This window comes from Mustela erminea, chromosome 15 (assembly GCF_009829155.1).
Source record: "Mustela erminea isolate mMusErm1 chromosome 15, mMusErm1.Pri, whole genome shotgun sequence".
Lineage (NCBI taxonomy): Eukaryota > Metazoa > Chordata > Mammalia > Carnivora > Mustelidae > Mustela > Mustela erminea.
In genome coordinates, this window is record NC_045628.1 from 85,775,681 (window position 1) to 85,800,928 (window position 25,248).

At 41.5% G+C, this 25,248-nt stretch overlaps 1 protein-coding gene across 2 annotated transcripts in view; it reads right to left on the reverse strand.

Moving 5' to 3' along the window:
* Nucleotides 1-11,137: 11,137 nt before the first annotated feature.
* Nucleotides 11,138-25,248, reverse strand: part of ATP12A (ATPase H+/K+ transporting non-gastric alpha2 subunit) — a 28,539-nt gene continuing 14,428 nt past the window's right edge. Inside the window, exons 12-23 of one of the 2 annotated variants that reach the window (XM_032315213.1) lie at nucleotides 23,285-23,477; nucleotides 20,997-21,172; nucleotides 20,191-20,327; nucleotides 17,460-17,610; nucleotides 16,753-16,921; nucleotides 16,510-16,664; nucleotides 15,072-15,195; nucleotides 14,737-14,882; nucleotides 14,128-14,261; nucleotides 13,870-13,971; nucleotides 13,353-13,444; nucleotides 11,138-13,267 (exon numbers count right to left, since the gene is read on the reverse strand). In XM_032315213.1, coding sequence (XP_032171104.1) covers nucleotides 13,239-13,267; nucleotides 13,353-13,444; nucleotides 13,870-13,971; nucleotides 14,128-14,261; nucleotides 14,737-14,882; nucleotides 15,072-15,195; nucleotides 16,510-16,664; nucleotides 16,753-16,921; nucleotides 17,460-17,610; nucleotides 20,191-20,327; nucleotides 20,997-21,172; nucleotides 23,285-23,477 — 1,608 coding nt within the window. In that variant the 3' untranslated portion in view covers nucleotides 11,138-13,238. Of the gene's footprint in view, nucleotides 13,268-13,352; nucleotides 13,445-13,869; nucleotides 13,972-14,127; nucleotides 14,262-14,736; nucleotides 14,883-15,071; nucleotides 15,196-16,509; nucleotides 16,665-16,752; nucleotides 16,922-17,459; nucleotides 17,611-20,190; nucleotides 20,328-20,996; nucleotides 21,173-23,284; nucleotides 23,478-25,248 lie in introns of those variants that run through there. The other variant, XM_032315214.1, reaches the window with a different exon arrangement.

A 25,248-nucleotide genomic window follows, 5' to 3' on the forward strand; every position in this document is an offset into this window, starting at 1 on the left:
CCAAACTATGGAAAGAGCTGGATGTCCAACGACAGATGAATGGATAAAGAAGATGTGGGGTGTGTGTGTGTGTGTATATATATGGATAAAGAAGATGTGGGGTGTGTGTGTGTGTGTGTATATATATATGGATAAAGAAGATGTGGGGTGTGTGTGTGTGTGTGTGTGTATATGGATAAAGAAGATGTGTATATATATATGTATATGTATGTATATATGTATATATATGTAGCTATATATATATATACACACACACATCTTCTTTATCCATATATATACACACACACCCCACATCTTCTTTATCCATATATATATATATACACACACATACATACACACACACATCTTTATCCATTCATCTGTCATTGGACATCCAGCTCTTTCCATAGTTTGGTTATTGTGAACATTGCTGCTACAAACTTTGGGATGCAGGTGTCCCTTTGGATCACTACATTTGTATATTTGGGGTAAATACTCTGTAGTGCAATTGCCGGGTGGTAGGGCAGCCCTATTTTCAACTTTTTGAGGAATCTCCATACTGTTTTCCAGAGTGGCTGCATCAGCTTTCATTCCCACTAACAGGTCAGGAGGATTCCCCTTTCTCTGCCTTCTTGTCAACATCTGTTTTTTCCTGACTTGTTAGTTTTAGTCATTCTGACTGGTGTGAGGTGATATTTCACTGTGGTTTTGATTTATATTTCAAGAATTCTTTCGTGTGTCTGTTGGCCATTTGTATGTCTTTTTTGGAGAAATGTCTGTTCCTGTCTTCTGCCCTTTTATTGATTGCATTATTTGTTCTTTGGATGTTGTGTTTGATAAGTTCTTTATAGATGTTGGATACTAGGCCTTTATCTGATAAGACATTTGCAAATATTTTCTTCCATTCTGTCAGTTGTCTTGGTTTTGTTGACTGTTTCCTTTGCTCTGCAGAAGCTTTTTATCTTGATGAAGTCCCAATAGTTCATTTTTGCCTTTGTTTCCCCTGCCCTTGGCAACGTGTCTAACAAGAAGTTGCTGTGGGGACGCCTGGGTGGCTCAGTTGGTTAAGCAGCTGCCTTCAGCTCAGGTCATGATCCCAGCGTCCTGGGATTGAGTCCCACATCAGGCTCCTTGCTCGGCAGGGAGCCTGCTTCCCACTCTGCCTTCCTGTGCTCTCTCTCTCTGGCAAATAAATAAATAAAATCTTAAAAAAAAAAAAGAAGTTGCTGTGGCTGAGATTGATAGCTCATTTCTTACTAGCACTGAATAATACTCAATTGTCTGAAGGTACAATTGAGTGTATATTTATCCATTCATTTACTGAAGGACATCTTGGTTGCTTCCAAGCTTTGGCAATTATGAATAAAGTGGCTATAAACAGCCTCATGCAGGTTTTTCTGTGAATATAAGCTTTCACCTCCTTTGAGTAAATACCAAAAAGTATGATTGCTGAGTCATATAGTAAGGGTATGTTTAATTTTTGAGAAACTGCCAAACTGTCTTCCAAAGTGGCTGTAACATTTTGCAGTCCCACCAGCAATGAATGTGAGTTCCTATTGCTCACATCCTCACTAGGATTTGGTGTTTTCAGTGTTTTGGAATTCAACCTTTCTAATAGGTATATAGTGGTTATCTTATTGTTGTTTTAATTTGTATTTCCCTGATGAGATCCTATATGGAGCATCTTTTCATGTGTTTATTCGACATCGGTATATCTTCTTTGGTTAGGTGTCTGTTAAGGTTTTGTTTTGTTTTTAAAGATTTTATTTATTTGTCAGAGAGGGGAAGAGAGAGACACACACACAGAGATAGAGAGGGAGAGAGAGAGCACAAGCCAGGAGAGTGTCAGGCAGAGGGAGAAGCAGGGTCCCCTTGGAGGAAGGAACCTGATGTGGGACTTGATTCCAGGACTCTGGGATCATAACTTGAGTGAAGCCAGATGCTTAACGGACTGAGCCACCCAGGTGTCCCTCTGTTAAGGTCTTTGGCCCATTTTTTAATTGGATTGCTTTCTTATTGTTGAGTTTTAAGAGTTCTTTGGTTACGTGGATAAGAGTCCTTGATCAGGTGTGCCCTGTTCTTTCTTTTTTTTTCCCCCCCCCAAAGATTTTATTTATTTATTTGACAGACAGAGATCACAAGTAGGCAGAGAGGCAGGCAGAGAGAGAAGAAGGGAAGCAGGCTCCCTGCTGAGCAGAGAGCTCAATGCAGGGCTCTATTCCAGGACCCTGGGATCATGACCTAAGCCGAAGGCAGAGGCTTTAACCTTCTGAGCTACCCAGGCACCCCTGCCCTGTTATTTCTTTATGCTTGTCCTCCTTGTCCCACTGAGCTGACCTGACTCAGACATATCCCCTGTAGTAAGGAGTCAGACTCCTTTTTGACGTTTGCTGACAGCTTTCAAGCATTACTCATCTCTTTTCTTTCTGTTCCATATTTGGAAGAGATAATAAAGCCTGGATATTCTCTCTGTTGGAATCCTCAATCTACTCCCACCTCTACCACAGTACAAGCCCAAACCACTTTCCTTTCTCTGCTCTCTCAGCCATTTTTGGACCTGCTTGGGAGCAAAAAGTTTCATTATGTGAATAATAAACCTTCCTATACCCTCTTGGTGTGTGTATAGAATCAATAGTTTTGACATCACCAAATTTTGGGTGGGGTCCATTCTGTTAAATTAGAGTGGCTGCAACACCCTGTCTCTAATAATGCACTATGTGAAATAGTCAATTACTGCTTATGAAAGAGCTAACTGAATAATATATAAATAGAATGACTGCTACCTTCTGGAGAATGCAGATGAATCAAAAGGGCAAGACTGGGGCACCTGGGTGCCTCAGTCATTTGAGCAGCTGACTCTTGATTTCAGCTCAGGTCCTGATCTCAAGGTTGTGTGATTGAGCCCTATGTGAGGCTCACACCCAGCTCAGAGTCTTGTCTCTCCCCTCTGCTCCTCCCCCGCTTATGCTCTCTTTCTCTGTCTGTCAAATAAATAAATAAATCTTTTTTAAAAAAGGGCTAGACCATACAAATTTGCTCTGTTATCCCAAAGCTGTCACTTTTAGGTGGTAAAAACTGGACACATAATGAGGATCTAACCAACCATTCTGGAGATAGTCTGAGTATTTGGTTTTAGTATCTGAAGATTGGAACAGCTTTCTGGACTGGCTCCCAAGGAAGCTGTTTGAACAGTTGGTGGTTAAAGGAGGTACCTTTCTCCTAAGAAAGCCCTACATTCTGTCCTTATTTGATCCCAGCTGCTAAGTAGAGCAAGGTAGCTGGTTGTGAGCATATGTCCTTTTTTCAAGAATTTAAGAGGCCAGATTCTTAGAATCCCTATATGTTTAATAATATTAGAAACATGTTATCACATACTTGATGAGATATGGTTTAAATAAGTATTAATATCTCCTTCCTCAAGTCATCCTTTTGAGATGAAGAGAGAGCATCATCATTGCTCCCTTACATTTGAAGGAATTGCAATATAGAATGGTTAAGTGAGTTATCCATGAATATGTTTGGATGGAGGGTCTGGCCCTAGACCTGTGCTTTTTCTGCCAGGTCACACCACCTACTGCACAGGTGACCATGTATCCCAGTTAACTGAGGACATATTGGTTTATGCTTCTTATCTCAGCATACTTATTAATAGGGCTTCATTTTATTTTCATATGTGTCCCAATTTGAGTGATAAATTATATGGTTACCCTCTTAATACAGAAGATCTTGGGATATTTTTTGGTGTGCTTTTTATTGTTCTTATTAGACGCAGAGCACATCAATTTGGGGAAACCAGTACTTTGAGAAGATTGTTAGAGGATTTCAGGGCCCAGAAAGGTTTCCCTGGCCTTCTTTCCTTTGTTTCAGGGTTGAACTTGCTGTTTTCTTGAAGGGAAGCATGTGCAGATTGCCACCCCTGGGGTAGTTTTCTCAAAGGCCAAGAATTTGAGTGAATGTAGAAATTAGGGTATTACCTGTATTTGCTACTTTCTACATATTTGCAAGGTTAAATTTTACTCCATTCTGAGTGCTTTCAATTTAATGTTGTATTATTACTACCTTTTATTTCTTTATGGTTATATAAGCATGGATAAACATGAAGAAGACTTATTACCTGTTTGATAATATACGTTACCTGGAGTGGGGAAGGGAAAGGCAAGCAAAAAAGAAAAAAAGATAGCACATTATATACAAAAATAGACTCAAATGGATTAAAGATCTAATGTGAGACCTGAAACCATAAAAATCCTAGAAGAAAACACAGGCAGTAATTTCTCTGACATCAGCCATAGCAACATTTTTCTATATATGTCTCCTAAGGCAAGGGGAATGAAAGCAAAAATAAACTTTTACACAGCAGAGGAAACCATCAGCAAAACAAAAAGACAACCTCCTGAATGGGAGAAGATATTTGCAATGAGGTATCTGATAAGGCTTAATATCTAAAATATATAAAAAACCTATATAATTCAACACCAAAACCCCCCCCAAACAATCAGATTAAAAAAGGGCAGAAGACCTGAGTAAACATTTTTCTATAGAGAACACTTACAGATGGCTAACAGATACATGAAAGGATGCTCAGCATCACTTATTTTCGGGGAAATGGAAATCAAAACCACAATGAGATATTACCTTATGCCTGTTATAATGGTTAAAATAAAATCACATGAAACAATAAGTACTTGTGAGGATGTGGGAAAAAAGGAATTCTTGTGCACTGTTGGAATGTGAATTGGTGCAGCCACTATAGAAAACAGTATGGAGGTTACTAACAAAATTAAAGACAGAAATGCCATATGATCCAATAATTCCACTACTGGGTACCCAGGAAAAATGAAAACACTAATTCAAAAAGATAAATGCTCCCCTGTGTTTATTGCAGCATTACTTACAATAGCCAAGACATGGAAGCAACCTAAGTATCAATAGACAAATGGATAAGGAAAATATGGTATATATATATATATGCAATGGAATATTACACAGACATAAAAATGATGAGATCTTGCCATATGAGACCACATAGGTATTATGCTAAGTGAAGTAAGTCAGACTGAGAAAGACAAATACCATTTATGTATCCACTCATAAATGGAATCTAAAAATTGAATAAACAAAAAGTAGAATCAGAACTATAAATACAGAGAACAAACTGATGGTTGCCAGAGGGGAGGGGGGAAGTGTGTTGGGTAAAATGAGTGAAGGAGAGTGGGAGATACAGGTCTCCAGTTATGGATGAGTAAGTCACAGGAATATGGTCAATGATGTAGTAATTATGTAAAGAGGAAAAGGAAGCTCTACTTATGGTGAACATAGCATAGTGAATTAACTTGTCAAATCAATAAGTTGTACACCTGAAACTATGTACCATTGTGTGTCAGCTATACTTAAAAAAATGGTTGAGGGGCACCTGGGTGGCTCAGTGTGTTAAGCCTCTGCCCTCGGCCCAGGTCATGGTCTCAGGATCCTGGAATCGAGCCCGGTGTTGGGCTCTCTGCTCAGCAGGGAGCCTGCTTCCCCCTCCCGCTCTGCCTGTCTCTCTGCCTACTTGTGATCTCTCTCTTTCCCTCTCTGTCAAATAAATAAATAAAATCTTTTGAAAAAAATGGTTACGATGAGAAAAGAAAAATATAAAAAGTATAATGTCCCCCTTTATTAAAATTATATATGTATGTGAATGTTTTTTTAAAAGATTTTATTTGACAGAGAGAGAGAGAACACAAGCAGGGGAGCGGGAAGGCAGAGGGAGAGGGAGAAGCAGGCTCCCAGAAAAGCAGGGAGCCCAACATGGGGCTCAGCCCCAGGACCCCGGGATCATAACCTGAGCCAAAGGCAGACACTTAAGCAACTGAGCCATCCAAGCACCCCATATGTATGTTATTGTTAATGAAAAGATAGATCTACATATGGTGACTATAAAGTAAAAAAAGGAGGAACAGAAACTGAAAGATATGGAGGGCCTCATAGGTATTGTGCCCCATGAGGCAGGTATAATTATCCCTAATCCAGAGAATGCCACAGTAATGTAATAAATGGCAGAGAGTTTCTACACTAGCTCTATCTGACTTGGTAGCCCAGGATGCTTTTCCACTATGACCAATCCCCTTTCTGAATTCCCCTTCTTTTTCCCCATCTTCTGAGTATAGGTCTTTTCATGCTTATGTTTCTAAGCCTGTTTACTTGGCTTATTCCCTTGTTTATAGTCAGTTCCAAGCTCCTCCAATCATTCATTTGGAAATATTTATTGAGCATGTACTATGTGCCAGCCACTCTTCTAGGCCTTAGCAGCAAACCAAGGAGACCAAAGTTGCAGCCCTTTAGGAGCTTACATCCCAGGTCTTGTCCATGGGGAGATAGGCAATCAAACAGATCAGCATGTGAAACATGGAGCATATCAGATGCTGAGGATTGCTATGGAGAAAGATGAAGCATGGAAAAGGGAGAGGAGTGTTGGGGTGAAGGAGTGTTGGGCTGTTTACTGTCAGCAGGCAGATCTCAAAAGGGTGGGAGGGAAAGAAGCCTTGGGGTGTTTGGGAGAAGACATTTCCAGTAGAGTGAGCAGGTAGCACAAAGGCCCCAAGCTGGGTAACCACTTGGCATCCTGACGGGGCCAGATCAAGGCCTGTATGAACAGCTCACAACATAGAGGTTGAAGGCACACTGCATAGGGCCTTGTAGACCAATAAGGACTTGTGAAGTTTTGATGAGGATAACCAATACCATTTGAACTGCTAGTAGGTATTAGGAACTCTTCTAGGTGCTTTACACATATGGGCTTGTTTAATACTGATGACCTCCAAGAGCTCGGCCTTCTTCAACCTTCATTGCTTGTTGAATGAAGTCTTGACTCTTGAGCTAGGCACTCAAGAGCTCCACAGTCTGCCTACCTTACTCACCTTCCACTCTTCTCTAGGACCAGCTTTCCCACCCTGGACATTAAAGGGAATGATCAGAGACCTGTCAGGGGCAACAACCCTTTAGACTTCTCTGGGGAGTGGATGAGTTTAGAGTCTCAGTCCACCATGACTGATGGTGAGTATATTGAGGCTCAAGTATATAAACTAAGTGCTGGTTTAATGAATTTACATCATGAAGTGATGGTCTAGGGCATGAGGTCTTCATATTCACCAGCTAGGCCTTCCTCCTCTGTTTGCATCAGAAGTCAGAAATTCAATGGGTGAGTATTGAATTAGAGGAAGCAGGAACTCCTGGGTGGCTCAGTGGGTTAGGTCTCTGCCTTCAGCTCCGGGCATGATCTCAGGGTCCTGGGATCAAGCCCCGCATCGGGCTCTCTGCTCAGCAGGGAGCCTGCTTCTCTGCCTACTCATGATCTCTGTCTGTCAAATACATAAATAAAATCTTAAAAAAGAAAATAGAGGAAGCAGATGTGGCTTTGTGACCTGATGTGGGTCTGACATGCCTGTCCCCATGTTAGGACTAGACTTGCCAGGGATGCCATCACATGGCTCAGTGGAACCAGGCTCCTTCCCCTTGACAGGCATGAGTGGACATATCTACCAGGCTTTAGTGTTCCTTTTCTTTGTCTCTGTCATGGACAGCTTCTTTCTGACTGACAGTCTTTAACATGGGCCTTCTTATTTAAGAAGGCCATCTCTGCTTTGGCCGTGGATGTGTTCATTTGAGTTTTAGTCTCACAGGCAATCTTATTTCTGTCTCTTGGAGGTTTGGTCACAGATATTGCAGCCCCGGGATTGTGATCAGGCGGAATACTACACCCAGGCTCACAGGGTCCAGAAGGTATGTGTCTCTTCACCCTCCAGTTACTACACCCAGGCAGTTTAAAACCTACCTTCAAGGGAGCTGGCTTCTGGGACACACTGTAACCCACTGGGACACATCTCTTGCCCCTACTCCTTCCTTTCCCTCACTGTGATGCTTTCCCTCATTTCTGCCATTGAAGCCCACCTCCTGAAGGCTCAGGGGCCTGCTGAGGGTGGCCTCCTGCATGCTTACCATAAGGTGCCTCTGCTGCCTGTGTCAAATCCTGCCCTCCATCCATAGCTTATATATGAACACGCCCTTCCTGTTGTATTATTTGCTCCTCTGAGACTAGCACCACACTGATCAATCCTAGTTTCCTCACATCGTTTAGTGGGCTGCTGTCTACCTAACAGGTGCTTGATTTTGTTGAAAAATGAAAGCAAGAGGGAGAAATTCCATGTTATAACTACAAAATGTAGAGAAGGAAAAACAACTCTGGTAACCTCTTGTACTTTCAGGCTTACAAAGTACTTTTCTTCACAGTATCTCAATTTATCTTTATAACAACTCTGTAGAGGGGAGCTTCTATCCCTTTAAAATCAATCAGGCTTTTGTCTTAAATTTCCATTAAACTTTATCTTAGAGCCTCTGGACCAAGAAGATAAAATCCCCAGTCAGTTCTGGTGTATCAGAGGGGAGGAAGGAACTTGCCCAGAGATCTGGTCTGAAGCAGAAAAAACAGCTTCAATGAAGCAAAAGTTGAAAAGGAAGACAGGCCCTGGTACTTGTTTGGGCAGCGGACTGGGTGAGATTAGCCCACGTGGAGTTGGTAGATGGTCCAGCTGCACCAAGGCTAAGAGCCCCTGAAAGGAAAATGTGGTTTTCTTCCTCTGTTTTCATTGTGAAAGGATATTTTTCAAAGAAAGGGTAAAATCGTGGCTCTTCTACAAGTAAAGAATGAACAAATGTTAAAGATTTTATTGGCTTATTATATAGATGAGAGAACTAGTTTTTAGAACAGGTTCAAAGGACAAAAAAATATATGTTTATTTGTAGTCAAGGAATGTCAGAAGATTGTGCAAAAGGAATAAACCTGGATTTTCCAGAGGAAGCGGGACTGTCCCTCTTGGGACGGGATGCATTTACATGTCTACAGACAAGGAATATTTTGAATTGCTGTCAGTTCTTGATAACTTTAGTAACACCTGAAAGGTGTTTTCCATGGAAGCACAAATTCTCCCATCACTTCACAGATTCTAAAATTGAGCTACTTAGTAGAACAGAAGAAGTCCACAGTGCAGGGCAAGTCGCTTACCTGAATCTCAGTTTCTTTATTTGTAATGTGAGGTTGACACTATTCACTGGTCTGGTCACTGTGAGCATTAATAAGATCATGCTTTTAGGAGTTTATCACAGTGCCCAGACATAACAGGTATTTTTAATAAGTATCAGCTGTTGTTACTGTCCTGTTAAGTGACATTAAACTCCACAAGTAGAGTGATGACGGCAGAATGAATGAATGTGGAGAACTTATTTCCTTTATAAATGTAGAGTAAGAAGCAACTAGCATATGTGCGTCTAAATGTGTATCTTGTTCTACTTAAGAAGTCCCCTGGGAGGAAGATCCTTGCCTTAGTATCTCTTCTTTCCCCCATTTTGATAAACATGGAGTCAGCTGGGGAAGTTGGTGGCCTTTCTAGTGGCTTGATTTGGATCCTCTACAGGTAACCTCCCTTAAAAAATTCTTCCAAGGAAGTCTGTTTATGGAGTTAAAGTTACACACACACTCACAGGGGCCAGGTGCTTCACATTCAGGTGTTCTCATACTTGTCATCACGTGCCTAGTCTAAATCATAGCTTTCCTTGCCTAACTCATCTCCTTGCATCCATTCTTGCCTGGCCCTCCTCTTCCTGTCTTCTATACAGAAGTCAAAGCGATCATAAGATGTAAACTGGAGCAAGTCACTGATATTATTAATAATTTTCAATAGTGTGACCCTGTATTTGTAATGAAATTCAACTTCTTTCCCAGGGATTATGAGATCCTATATGATTGCTGCCTATTTCTCCAACTACCTGATGACCCAGTCTTCCTGTTGCTGTCCCTGTCCCTGCCACACCTCATTGTTGGTCATCCCGGAATCCTCTTCTCATTGCTGGTGACAATGACTGCTTCTTCTCTTTCACCTCCACAAAAAGAACTTTCCTAACCACCCACTTAAAAGTAGGATCACCACCTCTCCCCATCCTACAGCTTACTGTCTCAGCCTCATTATGTCTCTTAAAGCCTTTTTTCCAATTCTGTTTTTTTTCTGCCCCTCCACTGGAGTATTGGCTCCATGATTCTGTCTCATTCTCTGCTATATGCTCACACTGTGCAGCAGCCACTCCGTACATCTTGGCTAAATGAAGAAAAATCTTTTATAGTCGACTGAGCCTTCATATCTTTTATGACAGGCAAAATAAATACTTTATTATTGCTGGCAGGAATGTAAACTGATACTGGCTTATCTGAAAGTAAACTTGGTAATGTGTATCAAGACTCTTAAAAATGCTCTCAACCCTCCACTCCATTTGGAGGAATCAGTATAAAATAATCAGAGATATTTTAGAACAAGATTTAATGACAAGATTTAATGACAGGTTCAGCCTTTTAGAAAAAGATGAGTATTCAGACACAAATGAACCACCCAACAGTGGGGATATGATTAAAGTGTTCTTTTTTTTTTTTTTTTTATTTCCAGCATAACAGTATTCATTATTTTTGCACCACACCCCGTGCTCCATGCAATCCGTGCCCTCTATAGAGTTGGGGGAAATTGGAAGGGGAGGTGAACCATGAGAGACTATGGACTCTGATTAAAGTGTTCTTAATACGCAATACTGCACAATCATTAAATCACATCTTCAGTGGTAAATAAAAAGGTGGAATGGAAACTTCATATTTCAATTTGGCTAAAAATAAACATATGTATAGAAAAGCCCCAAGGAAATAACTACTCTTTTGCTTAGATATATTACTAAACAGTGAGATTTAGGGTGATTTTAATTTTCTTTTTATTCTTGGATATTCCAAATTTTCTAAGACAAGCTGCAGTTTTATAAACAGACTAAAACATGTATTAGTTAAAATAAAGACTTGGGTGGCTCAGTTGGTTAAGCACAGGTCATGACCCCAGGGTCCTGGGATTGAGACCCACATCAGGCTCCCTGCTCATGGGGGTACCTACTTCTCTCTCCCACTAACACTGCTCATGATCTCTCTGTAATAAATAAAATCTTTTTAATAAATTACAAAATACAAAAACAGACTCATAAATCCAGCTTTATGCTTCCCTGAGTTACTGTGCCAAACCAATTAAAGTTAACTCTATTATTGTTTCTAAAGCATATTTAGACCATCCTTAGTGGGTCAATGTAGTAGTCCCTCCAAGAAACAAAACAAGACAAAACAAAACAATTCTTTGACATGGGACTTTATTGCCTTATTCTGTCTACCACTTAACAAAGCAACTTGATATATGAGTCTCATTTCTGGGATTCCTTTAATTAGTTATGTTTGTAATATTTGAGGATCAACTTTTTGTAAGAGTAGGTATGTGTAATATGAGAGTTTTTCCAGACAGGACTCCTTCTGTGAAGAGACTTCTAGTTCAAATGTTACTCCTTTCAACCTCAAGTTAAATCCCAAATCAAGTGTTATAAATATAACACAAATCAAGGTTTGTGTTATATTTATAAAAGCCTTCCCTGGCTGGCTCTGGCAGGACCGAGAGCTGCCAACCGTCACAGCCAGGAGCACTCAGACAGTCTGGCAAGAAACAGAGTGAGGACAAATTATTCTTAGTTGAAGTTTAGAAAGCATTAGCTGCTTTGTCAAGACTGGAATGAGAAGCCCATAATGTTGCTGCCTGAAAAGTGTTTCCAGTTCACTGCTACTACTGATGTGAGATTAGCCCAGTGTTAATTGTGGTTGAAAATAGAGATGAAAGACCTTGAGGACACCAACATGGTTCACTTGTATATACACATACAATACACACTGTACATTGTAATCTATTAACAAAAAGTTACAACGATGGCCCCTGACCTCTTTTATGCTTTTCAGCATGACCCCTGAGAAAATGCCACAGAACTGTGGCTCTGTGTCTCCCTCTTCCTGTGTCAGAGACACCAGCCTAGAGACATCAGCAGCAGAATGTCCTTATCTAAATGAGTAATGGAGGAGAAGTGATTGGGTAGGCCAGAGAGTGGGAAAGTTTAACAAAATTGCAATTTTCAGGTTTTGTCAAGTGCTATGAAAACTGCTTTCCCTAGTGCTGCTGATGAAAGGTGTATCCTCCCCCTGAAATCCCAACTTAAAAATGTAGGCACATCAGACTCAGGATACAGAGCAGGGATGTTGGTTGAGAGGAGCTCAGAAGGTAAATCCTGTATTTTTAGACCTTCCATAGAAAAACAAAATGATGAGGCAAAAAAAAAAAAAAAAAACTAATTGAATTCACATCTCTTTTTTGTGTGCCCTATGCTCTGCATTCTAGAAAAACTCAAATTAATTAAAATACAACAATTAGACTGGGTTTTATAAAACACCTTTTACTTAAAAATGAGGCCTCCTGGGGGCTGTCAACATAGATGTATGCGTCACACATGAATAAAGTGAAGTTAAAGCATGAAACTTAACTGGTATAAAATTAGTGCCAGAGAGTGCTTTGCAACCATTTTACATGAAATAAATACTACCATTTTAAACCCCAGTGCTTCCCTGTTGAGGCTGAATCACGGTAAATGAAAACCTCTTTGGGTTGGGAGAACATCTGGAGCTGGGCTGTGCACAATGGACATGGAGCTCAGTTTTGGAGTTGAGGGCGACGTGGAGGGAGGAGTCCAGCTGGGAGGAGGGAGGGCCCCAAAGGACTGGTGAGATGGTATGGGATAAATAGGGACGCAGTGGGTGACTGGGAACAGTTAAGAAGGATGTCTGAAAGTCAAAACTGAGGTTGCCCATATTGCTGTGATGTAAATCTGCCATCACTTCCACCTTTTGCAAACCTTTAGCTAAGTAACCTTTTTTTAAGCATGGTGACTATGAAATTAAAAACTCTCTGGGATTTGTTAACTATTTCCTTTGCTGTGCAAAAGTTTTGATCTTGATGAAGTCCCATTCAGAGTATCTAGGGAGGTCACTGGACTTTTAGTTAGGTATGGAATGGAGGTTTGAGCAATCTTATCTAGCAGGAATATCTGAACAGGTGACTGGATTACCCAAGACTACTTAACGTGAGTGAACTTTATATACATATCAACATGTCATTCTTCCCTTGAAGTTCACCTATTTTTGAACAGGAAGATGGGTATAGAGAGGCAAATCATATATAAACAGCTGAATCTCTGAAAGTACAAAACCTTAGTAAGTATCTTTCATACTATTTTTTGCCTTCTCTTTCTGCATTTTGATAAGTTGCTGTTGCAGGGGTCTTCCAGATGCAGCCAGAAGATGAAGAACACTGGGAGGCTTGGGAAATAGGGTGGTCTTAATAATACATGTTCTTATCCCACCAGCCTGTAGAGGTAGAAAAAGGTTAATGAGAAATTAGGAGTCTGTTGAAGTAGATAAGCAGAGTCTCAAAAATCCTATTACTACTTACTTCCAGGGTAGAGTCTGATGAAAAGTTTTCGCACCTCATCATACACCCAAATCAGAATGGCAAATGGCACAGCCACAAACCAATACTGAGGCCTGGAAGCAGAAGGGAGGAAGGTAAGTCTGAATGTATCCAAAGAAAGGGCCAAGTACCCTGCCAGTGGGCAGAGGGCTTCTTGTTCATTTTTCTGCCCTATTGGAAAGGACAACACATCCATTGGGTTATACAACATAAAACTGGCAAGCTTCTTATTTAAACTGGACTGTGTTTGGTAGAAGCAATATATGCCTTCGAAGTGGCCTACTGGGTGAAGTTAGAGATGGGATGGTGTTAGAAGACCCACTGCCTCTTCTGGGAAAACTCACAGGTCAAAATCTCTGACTAAAATGGAGCCAATTTGGTTTTATCTCATTTGAAAGCCTGAGGGGAAAAAAACCCACTGGAATCCTAATATTTACTTAGGCTGTGACAGCTCAGACAGGGATGGCTCTTTCCTGTCTACTATTTAAAAGGAACTCACCGGAGCATCGTGAAATTTAGGGCCGTGACACTTCCAAGCCCATAGGAGAGGGTTAATGCAATGATAATCTGTGAGGCAATCCCCACCCAGATGACTTTATTTCTACAAGAAACATAAAAGACAAACAGATTTTGAATTCACATGGCCATAGGACCACACAATCAAGGGAGTCAAGGCCTCATGAATTAAAGGCCCAACCCTCATCATTACTGCATCGAATTCCCAAGGCTGAACTACCAGGTTGGATGTGGGCAGTACCTGAAGAGACCCTGCTGGAAGATGGAGTTCCTCCTGGTTTTCCTGATGATTAGATCTGCTATTTGTTGGACCATGATGCCAACAAAGAAAGCCGTATAGCCCATCCATTCTAAGTATTTCCTTTGGTACCATGTCTGTCAATGGACAAAGAGGAGACTGTGAAACCCCAGAGGGAAAACTTCAGGAATATTTCAATGTAGTTCTGTGAAGTTTTACTCTCTTCCCTACTCACCAAGATTGACAGAGGATCACCTCCTTGTGTTTGGAAAGAAACTTTTTTTTTCTTTATTCGGTTGAGTAGTGAAGATGCTAACTTAATTGATTTGGCCCCACTGTGGATATTGTTGGACCTGTCACTCATCCATATCAACTGCAAAGCCAATGTAAGAAAGTGAGCTCAAGGCATCTAATTCAAGAGAGGAGGCTGAGTTCTGGCAAAGGCCAAACCAATATAACAAAGCAGCCCATAAGCCCTATTAACTAAGAAAACTTCCACCTTCTCTGTCTCATCAAGGCTGTCCAGGGAAATGAAATCTCTGCATCAGTCTTGGCAAGGCAGTGAGAGGAGGGGAATAGCAGGACTTTGAAGGCAGAGCCTCCTTCCCTTACCCACTGTTGTCCGTAGCTGTCTTCCAAGTCATTCACATTGCTATCTTCCCATTCCACCCGGATGTTAATGAGAATGCTGGGTTTAAAGCCCTCCTGTGCATACACAGTGAAATAGGCAACAAAAGCTCCCACAGCTTGCATGAGGCCTGAAAGCACAAGAGGTAAGGACAGATGTTCTATACATGACTTCAGAATTGCGCCTGTGCTCACTTTCCTTTCGGTTCCTCCCATCCCATCCCAACCCTGCCTCCAAGGAAAAACAGTTTCTGACTGTGACTGGAATGAATTCTCGGGGTGGTCCTTTATCTGATAGGCTAGCAATGGCTTCATCGTACCAATGTGCAGGTAAGAGTATATGGCAAGTTGCTGATTCACCAGTCTGTCCTTCTTCTTGTGGCGAGGCTTCCTGTTCATAATGTCACTTTCAGCTTTCTCATAAGCCAAGGCAATGGAGGGGATCTAGAGGGGAGACAGTCCATAAGGCCTAGCCCTGAAACACTGTGCTGTACCAGCAGAGCGATAATGGCAGTGGCATAACTATGGGCCTCAGGGTGGGAGGTGGGTAGACTGTGGTGGTGGTAGGGTTATGTAACTGGTCTATCCAGGGTGTAGGCAATGGGGATTCATTGTTTCTAGAGAATTTAAAAAAAAGTTTGCTTTAAAAATCAATCTTTTTTTTTTTTTTTTTTTTTTAATCACCATGTGCTGGCAGTTCTAAAGATGCTAACTATAAAACATGTTGTTTCCCCCTCTAGGCAGATTTTTCCTTAGGCATGCCACTGGAACACACTGGTTCTCTCAGAGGTCCTCCCACCTGGAAGGCTTGTTAAAGGTCAGATCACTGGGTCCCACCTCCCACCTGGGGTCTCTCCCAAGGTCTGAGCTGGAGCCATAGAATCTGTTTCTAACAATTCCCCAGGTGATGCCTGAACCACACTGTGAGAAGCACTGCAGTGGAGAAAAAGAAGTGAATTGAAAGAGCCTGGAAAATGATCTGACTGTAAACCACGAGGATCCCAGTTCCCCTCTAAGGCAAAGATATCTTTTGTCTCTCTGCAATGTGTTGATTGCCTGGGTATTGTATCAAATAAGAGGGTAGGAGGTGGCCATTTGGAGCATCCTCACTGTGAATTCAGCTTGCTCACTGTTGCCTTTTTCCCCCTTTGCTTACATAAACTGGAACCATGTGGGTAACTGTCCTGATACTTTCTTAAATGGATACATACCAGAAGAAGGAAGGGTTTGGGTGATATTATTGTAGGACAAAATGAGGCCTGATCACATGTCAATACCTTCTACTTCTAACTGCATATAGGTGACGGGCTTCCAGATCACAGATTCTTTGACTTGACAAGGGGCAGTTGTGGGTTATCACATAGGCCATTGGGCCCCTGGTGTTACAGGGGCCATGAAGTGATAGCTCTATCTTCTCAAAGGGAAAGGGAGGCATGTTAGCTGAAACTGACCAATGGCATATGCTGGTGGGAGGCTTAAGAACTGACGTCTTGAAAAGCTCTTATTGGAAGTGAAGTGGTTTTAACTTCCAAACATTTGAGAGATCTCTCTAGTCCTTTGCTTTGAAGTGTGGCTGGTGGACCAGCAGAATTGGCATCACTTAAAAGCATGTTAGAAATGCAGAACTTCTGGCCCCATCACATCGAAGTTTGAGGAGCACTAATTTATAGTCCATCTCCTCACCCTTGAAGGTAATGGCCCCAAAGTTTACATCTCCTGGGTCAGTTATCAGAATCTGTTCCCTTTAGTGCTACTTACTATGTCTGTGCCCAAGTCGATGAACAAGATAGTAATGGTGCCAATGGGTAGGGGAAGCCCAACAATGATGTAGATCAGAAAGGGACACAGTTCAGCAATGTTCTTGGTCAGGGTGTAAGCGATAGTCTTCTTTAGGTTGTCAAAGATCAGGCGACCTAGGCAAAGATGTTGCTTTCATAGGACTTGCTTTCGATCCCCCCAGGTGACCCCTGTCTTCGTAAGACCATTTGAGACCTCACTCACCTTCCTCCACCCCTGTGACTATGGATGCAAAGTTGTCATCCAACAAGATCATGTCAGCTGCATTTTTGGCTGCATCAGAACCTGCTATCCCCATGGCAATCCCAATATCTGCCTTCTTTAGAGCTGGAGAGTCATTAACGCCATCTCCTGTCACAGCAACAACTGCATTCTATGGGGACACATGAGAAAATGGGAATCAACAGATCTAAGGGGTCATAGAGAAGGAAGATCAACATAGTCTCCCTTTCCTCCCTCCAGATGTAAGGCCAACTGGAACTGAGATGATTGGCCTGTTTTTGGGAAAAGATAAAGCCGGGAAATCCCAGAAGCAGGAACAACAAACTCCTAACAAGATGTGTTCCATAATTAAAACCATTGTATATGGCAGACTAAAGTAGATCTTTTATATATTGTCTTTAAATTTTTTCTTCTGTATCTTACATTTTCAAATCTTTCTATATGCACACCTACCACAGAAAAAATATTTCATTGTCAGAAAGCCCTGTATGCAGGAAGCTCTCAAAGAAGGTTGGAGGGGCAGCCCCGAGAGTGTAGAAATGTAAGGTTATAAAGATAGGCAAAGAATTATCTCTCGAGAGGTTTAAGAAGTGTCATAGCCCTGATCTGGGATCCAAATCTCAGCCGTGCATTTCCCTACAGGACAGTGACAGACCTGAAAGGTTCTCTGGGTGCTGCTGACCACCCACCTGCCTTTGACAGCCCTCCACAATGATCAGCTTCTGCTGGGGGGATGTCCGGGCAAAGACGATCTCTGAGTAGTTGGTTAAGAGCTCATCCAGCTGTTCTGGGCTCATGTCCTTCAGCTCCATGCCAGTCACCACTGCAGCTTTAGCGTCCCTAGAAGGGCCAGAAGGAACTGAGTGAGGCCAAAGCTTGGATCTTAGGCTGAAACATTGCTCTGGGCAGGAAGTAGGCTGAAGCCTCTTTGACTTCACCTGGAACCCAATGTCCTTGACACTAATACTTTAGTACTAATACTAATACTTTAGTGGGAAGATAGGGGTTATGAGTTCTGGGAACACTTTGGTCCCCATTTCAAGATAGTAAACTAAGGTGAAACAGGAAGGTCATTTTCTGATATACAATCAGAATAGGCCAAGTAGCCTTTTGCTTGTAGAAATGGGTGGGAGCATCTGTGGGGCAATGTTTGACTTAAGGAGTAAAAAGAGGGTAAAAAAAAACCTTCCTGTTTGTATGTTTTGGGTCCTAGACTTCAGCTTATGTCAAAACACATGGTAAGCATTCTTTGTTGTTGCTTATTTCCGATTTATAGTGTCTACAGCACAATGAGCTGTGTAGGCAGAACAATTATTGAGGTCCTTTTTGGGGAAAACAGCTGTCTGCGGCTGATGAAAGTAAGGTTCTAGAAACTACTGATTATGCAGATCTGACGGTGATGTTCCCTGCTAAACCATTTCAGAGGCTTTCCACTGTGCTTAGAGCAGACCCCAGAGTCCCCAAGGTGTTCTGCAAGCCCAGCTGCAGCTGTTGCTGTTGAACCTCACCCTTTGGCTCTCCCCTACAGCCCATGGGACTCCCAGCCCTGAGTGCCCCACACTCTCCACTGCCCTCAGGCCTTCACAGGTCTTTCCCCTTTTCCAGTCATGCATGTCTCTCACCTCACCTTCCCTTGGCTAACACTCCACATTTTTGTTTTCAAATCTTAGCTTATACACTCTATTCACAAAACACTGCACTCCTTTTTCTTTAGTTTAGAGCTTTTTTTTTTAAAAGATTTTATTTATTTGTCAGAGAGATAGAGAGAGGGAGAACACAAGCAGGCAGAGCAGCAGGCAGAGGCAGAGAGAGAAACAGGCTCCCTGCTGAGCAAGGAACCTGATGCGGGACTCAATCCCAGGACCCTGGGATCATGATCTGAGCTGAAGGCAGCAGCTTAACCAACTGAGCCACCCAGGCGTCCCATGTTTGGAGCTTTTTTAGGTCCATGTTATCTATCCCATCTCCCATTCAGTGAGATGAGTTACATGGCTATGTATAATCCTATTATTTTTGGCATTAAGGAGGGCACGTGATGTGATGAGCACTAATAAATCATTGAACATTACATCAAAAACTAATGATGTACTATATGTTGGCTAATTCAATTTAGATAATTTAAAAAAATAAGTTAAGAAAAGCTCCAAAAATCTTTTGTCGATGAATGTTGTTTACACAAAGGAGTGCTGGAATACTCTCAGACTTTCAGGTATTGTTGTGCCCAGAAGCTAGAATTCTGTGTGGTTGTCTTAATTGGTAATTTGTTGCCCTGGTAATAATTTATTAACTGACAGATCTGTATTCTGAAGAGTATAAATGCTTGGGTAAACCAGAAGAGGTTCATTGGTTTCTCCCTTTTCCCCCCACATTCATGAAATTATAATAAAGCCAATGACATTTATTTTTACACTGAGACTTTGGAGTCTTTAATCATTTAAATTGTCAACAGTCCAGGTGACTCTGGACTCCTCCCACTGCTTGAACCCTTGTCCTCTGTGTGTCCTTCACTGTACTTATCACATCAGAAGTAGCTTTTGTTTTTCTGTCCCTCTGCCTAGATGGAAAGCTCCCCAAGGGTAGAGATAGTGTCTGGTCTGTTTGCTACTACAGTTCCAGTGTCCAAGACTGTGCCTGGTATATTGTGGGCACTCAAAAATTAATTGCTGAGGGGCACTGAGGTGGCTTAGTTGGTTAAGTGTCTGCCTTTAGCTCAGGTCATGAGCCCAGAGTCCTGGGATTGAGCCCCACCTTGGGCTTCCTGCTTAGGAGGGAGGCTGCTTCTTCTTGTCCCTCTGCTTATGCATGATCTCCCTCTCTCTCAAATAAATAAATAAATGAGATCTTTAAAACAACAAGAAGAAGAAAAAAACAATTCTTGAAAGAAGTTAACACATGAATGAATGGATGGACAAATGGACTAAAGGACAGACATGACTACAAGAATTAGGAGACAGAAGGAAAAACTGAGTCTTTCCTCAGGAAGCTTTCATTCTATTTACTACCAAATAAAAAAGACAACTGTATGTTCATATAGCTACACATTATGAAGCAACCGAACAAATACTTAAAATAAGCACTAAGGGCACCAAACACAGAGGGTTCTTAATTTTCCTGGTTATACAACTGGATCAATGGCAAGTAATTTCACGTACATTTTGTTTCAGTTTTTCTCACTCTGAATGTGGCACTGAAGTTTTCAGATCTGCTCCATTGGGTTTTTAGGTTTTAAAATTTCATATAAGGAATATATCACAGGTAATTTTCATGATACCAGTGGTACCATGGTACCAGCCAGGCATTACCCTGAAAGAGTGTGGGGCAAATAGAGGATTTGCTCCAAATAGCACAGCTCTTTAGAGCCAACAGGGATAAGGAATTGAATAAGAACTTTAGTTTCTGCTACACTGGTTCTGTGCTTACCGCTTGTTAACTTGTTCCACAGCAATGTGGAGGCGTTTTGCAATGTCTTCCACTGTTTCACTGTTGGCTGAAATGATACCCACACTCTTGGCAATAGCTTTTGCTGTGATTGGATGATCCCCTGTAACCATAATAACCTAGAACACAAACAACGAGAAAGGCATGTGGACAATGAGAAACTTGGCTGGCCAGACAGTATCACCTACTCTACCATGACCTGGTAGAATATTAGTGATTATCGTGGTTTGCCCTTATGGGCAGTTCTTGATCTTTAGATCAAAGACAAAACTGTCTCTGAAGAACACACTGATCTCATTGGCTCTGTCCTTGCTTCTGAGCTTCTTTCATTTCCTTTTCTGACATTAGAGGAGGCCCTTTCCTTTGGATGTTACCTTACTTGTGAAAGGGCTAGTGGACATGTACTTGAGACAGCTTCATGTTGATTCAACAGTCTTGCTATTAACACGGTAATTGAATTAATTATTTTGGCTTTGGTAATATGAAGGCAAATGGGTTTTGGAGGCCAAACCTTAAGATTAAGTAATAAAACCTTTTATTGTCTATCATAGTCTAAGGCAAGATAAAGTCAATTCATGGTGTTCTCACATGCTACTATCGTGGTTTGTTCCATACAGACACAATATTTTGCCTTTATTGGACAATTACTAGAATTTTAGTATAGTGAAAGTAGAGATAAAAAGAAGGGTATTATGATATTTATCGGAGATTTAAATACTATCTCCTATGACAAACATCCTTAGATAACATAAAGGGAGGACTTCCTAAGTCAGGATAATAACTCCCACCTTGATCCCTGCACTTCGACATTTGGTGACTGCATCAGGTACAGTGGACCGAGGGGGATCAATCATTGATAACAGCCCCACAAAACAGAGGTTAGACGTGGGAAAATTCATGGTATCTACATCAAATGTGTAAGTTTCTGGAAACTCGTCTGCTGGCAGGTAGAGATGACAGAAACCTGGAATGCACATGAATTTGGGAGTCAATGAAATTTGGTAAGAAATAAAAGGAGGAACATTTTCACACACTCCTTTACTATTTTACTAATACTTGAGAGTATACTAGAGTTGTTTCATTCTTTCAATTTCAACATGCAAGCTGTAATTAGGAAGGACGTATTGTTTTTTAAAGATTTTATTTATTTACTTGACAGACAGAGATCACAAGTAGGCAGAGAGGCAGGCAGAGAGAGAGGAAGGGAAGCAGGCTCCCTGCTGAGCAGAGAGCAATGCGGAGCTTCATCCTAGGACCCCAGGATCATGAGCTGGGCCGAAAGCAGAGGCTTTAACCCACTGAGCCACCCAGGCACCCCTAGGAAGGATATAGTTCATTCAAAAGGTAATTTACTATGTGCCCACTGGATTTTCTGGTATGCACTAAGGATATAGAAACTAAGAGGGGGTAGCCTTAGCCTCGGAAGATGTCTCAGTTTACTGTACGGACAGAGACATAAAGAGGTAAAGCACAAAAAAGCATAGTGAGTGTTATAGGGTAGAGCCACCTGGGGAATCAGGAAAGACTTCCCCAAGGAGGTCACATGGGAGTTGACTCTTGAGAAAAGAGTTAAAAGTTTTTCAGGGAGAAGGGAGGGTTAGGGATAGGAAGGCCATCTGAGGCAGAGAAAACAGCATGTGCTACTACATAAACTGGGGAAAGAATCTGGGACACCAAGGGAAGGGTATGAAGCTTGGTCTTTAATCAAGGAAAGTGTGAGAGAAAGGCCATTAGGAATGGAGAACCTTTTGTTACTCAGAAGACATCTGCTTTTCATAGGTTAAGGTAGAAGGGATTCCTGTGTCTGGTGGGACCCCTAAGATCATGTGGCTTTCTCATCAGCTTTTATATCAAATTTATTCTCAGCATGCCCCACTGCCTTACACATTTCAGTAAAGCGCAGAGTCTGAGGGGGCAAACACAAGGTTCCTAGAGTGATTCTTGTCAGATGGGTATCAGTCCTGCATTGAAAACACTACCTGGTGCTGTGGGCTATTTAAGACATGCTTAAAGCATTATCACCTCATTTAATTATTTCATTTGCTTTACAAGCCCAAATATCCTTTAGAAATACACATTCCACAGATTCCCTCTCTATTGGCAAGAACTTTTATGATGTTTAATGAGCCGTATCATCAACTGTGAACTTCTGTTACCCTGAATTCATATTCTGTAGTTCACAGGTGCCATTCTGTCAACCCAGATTCTCATGACAGAACATACCACTTAAGTTACCACAATTAGGCATCTACCAGTGGCTGTATTTTTATGGTTTCTCCTCCACCTCCGACAACCCCTGTCTCTATTACTGGCAGTATTTTCTCCCTAATAGGCAAGTGAGAAACTTCAACATTATTTTTAACTTATTTTTCTCCTCTAACTAGTTGCTAAGTCTTACCTGTTCTGCCTCCATGAAGTCTTGTGTCTGACCCCTCCATCACATTATGAGTGCCTTGGATCAAATTCCTACCCTCTTTTACCTCAATGAGGGCTGCCACTTCCTCCTGAGACCCATGCCTCTCCTCTCCCTGCTACTGCCAAGAATTAAACTCTGTAAATCTGTTTGGTTCACTCACCACAAAGCCTTTTGTGGCTCTCTGACTGAGGAATGAAACCCTAGTTCCTCACCCACATAAGGCACTCCATATCATGCCCTCCAATCTATGTTTCCTGCCCATTTCCTAGGAACTATGTCATCTCATCTACCTGCCACACTCCACACAGACTGGCTCACTCACAATGTGGGCACACATCCCATCCATTTCTAACTCTGTGTTTTGGCCTATGTTGTTCCCTCTACTTCAAATATTTTCCCTCACCTCCCTTCAAGAATTATTGTGCAAGGCCCAGTTTAAAATATAACTCCTTCCACAAAATCTTCCCAGATATTCTTTATCTGGAAGCAATCCCACCCTCCTCAGTACTTCTATATATTTATCATATTCTTCTATGATTCATGTGGATGCCATAGCTACGTACAGCTAGATAATAAGCCTGTCTCCACTTATGCCCTGACTTGGCATAAAGCCTCACACCCAACAGGTGACAGGTAAGGGTTCTGTCACCAAGAGCTCACCCAACACACGCTCCCCCAGGCCTCCCAACTCCATGTACGCTGTGTGGAAGGCCTCGGCTGTGTTCTTGTCCAGAGGCTGCTTCTGGCCATTGACCATGATGGTGCTGCACTTCTCTAAGATCCTCTCAGGAGCCCCTTTCATCACCAGGAGGAAGCGCTGGTCATTGGGGTCATCGGTTTTGTGTATGGAGAGCTGGGAGGGAAGGAACTGAGCATGTTAACATATTCCCTGCCATTGGATGATGACACCATCCTTACTCATAAGGGCCTTAAATGGACAATTTCTTAATTAACAAAGATTAAAGATAAACCTTTCTCTCATGGACTACTTATCCTTGACATGAAAAGGAGTGTTCACTACAGGCATGTTCTATCCTTTTTATTTTGTGGTCAAGTAGTATGTGGAAATCTAATCTTGGTCCAGTTTAGGCACCCTGAACTTGAATCCAAAGTAAGTAGATCTCATCTTTCAAACAGAAACTAGTTGCTTTATGGAGGCTAGATGTGGCTGTTGTGCTGTGAAGTCTTGTGTATTGAACCAGATCTGGGGTGCCCATGGGAGTTAAGGGACCATGAGCCACTTTGTCTTGCTTCGTGTCTCTACCTCCCTATCATGGGTAGCAAGCTATTTTGAGTTCAGGCAGGCATGAGGGCAGTAGGAGTTCCTATGCCCCTTTGTCTCCAAATCAATCCAGTTTTACTGCCTGGTAGTGAAAGAAAATGATAGGGGTGGAGAAAGTAGACACCCTTACATATAGGCTTTCAGGACAATTAAGTAACACAATTTTATATCAAAAATCCTCTCACCTACTGATTCTACTTCTAGATTCATCCTAATAAAGTAATTGGAAAAAAAAATCTGAAACAAAACAAAACAAAACAAAAAAACCCCAAAACTTTATATAAAATGGCTTAGTCTTATGGACGCTGTTGTTATATACCAGGTGCTCTTCTAAACTTTTGAAAGGAATTTCAGGAAGTTGGAGTGTTTGAAAGACAATCAGTATGTTACTTAAAAAAAAAAAATCTACCATTGTGGGTCTATCAGTTGATTCTAAATTCTAGTTCTTAGCCTTTTGCATACCAAAGTGGAGCACAATAAAATATAAAAAAGTAGAGGGCAAATGTATATATATTTTTTAATAGCCAAGTAAACATATTTAAAAAACCTCAACTATCTAACCAAACCAAACCCAAACTTCCCATCTATTATTACTATTATTTCCTCAAAGATAGGATATTTTAACATTTAAAAAATAAAACAATAAACACTTTTATAGTGTGTACTCTTCTCTCTTTTTTTTTTTAAGATTTTATTTATTTGACAGAGAGATCACAAGTAGGGAGAGAGGCAGGCAGAGAGAGAGGAGGACGCAGGCTCCCCGCTGAGCAGAGAGCCCAATGCAGGGCTCGATCCCAGGACCCTGAGATCATGACCTGAGCTGAAGGCAGAGGCTTAACCCACTGAGTCACCCAGGCGCCCCTATAGTGTGTACTCTTCTAAGTGCTTCACACATTGACTCATTTAATTCTTGAAACTACCCTAAGGCTGTGAGTACTATTATTATTACCTTTTACAAGGAAGGAAACTGAGGCACCAAGGGGTTAACTGGCCCTAATAAGTGGCTGAGCTGGGATTTGAATTCAGACTAGCAGGCTCCAGAGTCCCCATCTTAATCAAGTAGCATATAAAGGATAATCTTTTAAATTAAATACATTCATCCTTATATAAAACTTCATAAAACACCGTCCTAATTTTCCAGTTTGCCACAAACTATTAGAAATGTTTTTATGAGCTGGTCTCAGTTTGGAGAATTGCTGTTCTAAAATCAGTAAGACACAGACTTTCTCCTTTGTTTCCTTTAGTTGAATGATACCCCAGAGACCTTCCAAGGTCACAACATAGGAGACTCTTTTTTGAGTGTTGCTTATGTATAGATATAAAATGGCACTAACAGCCTCCA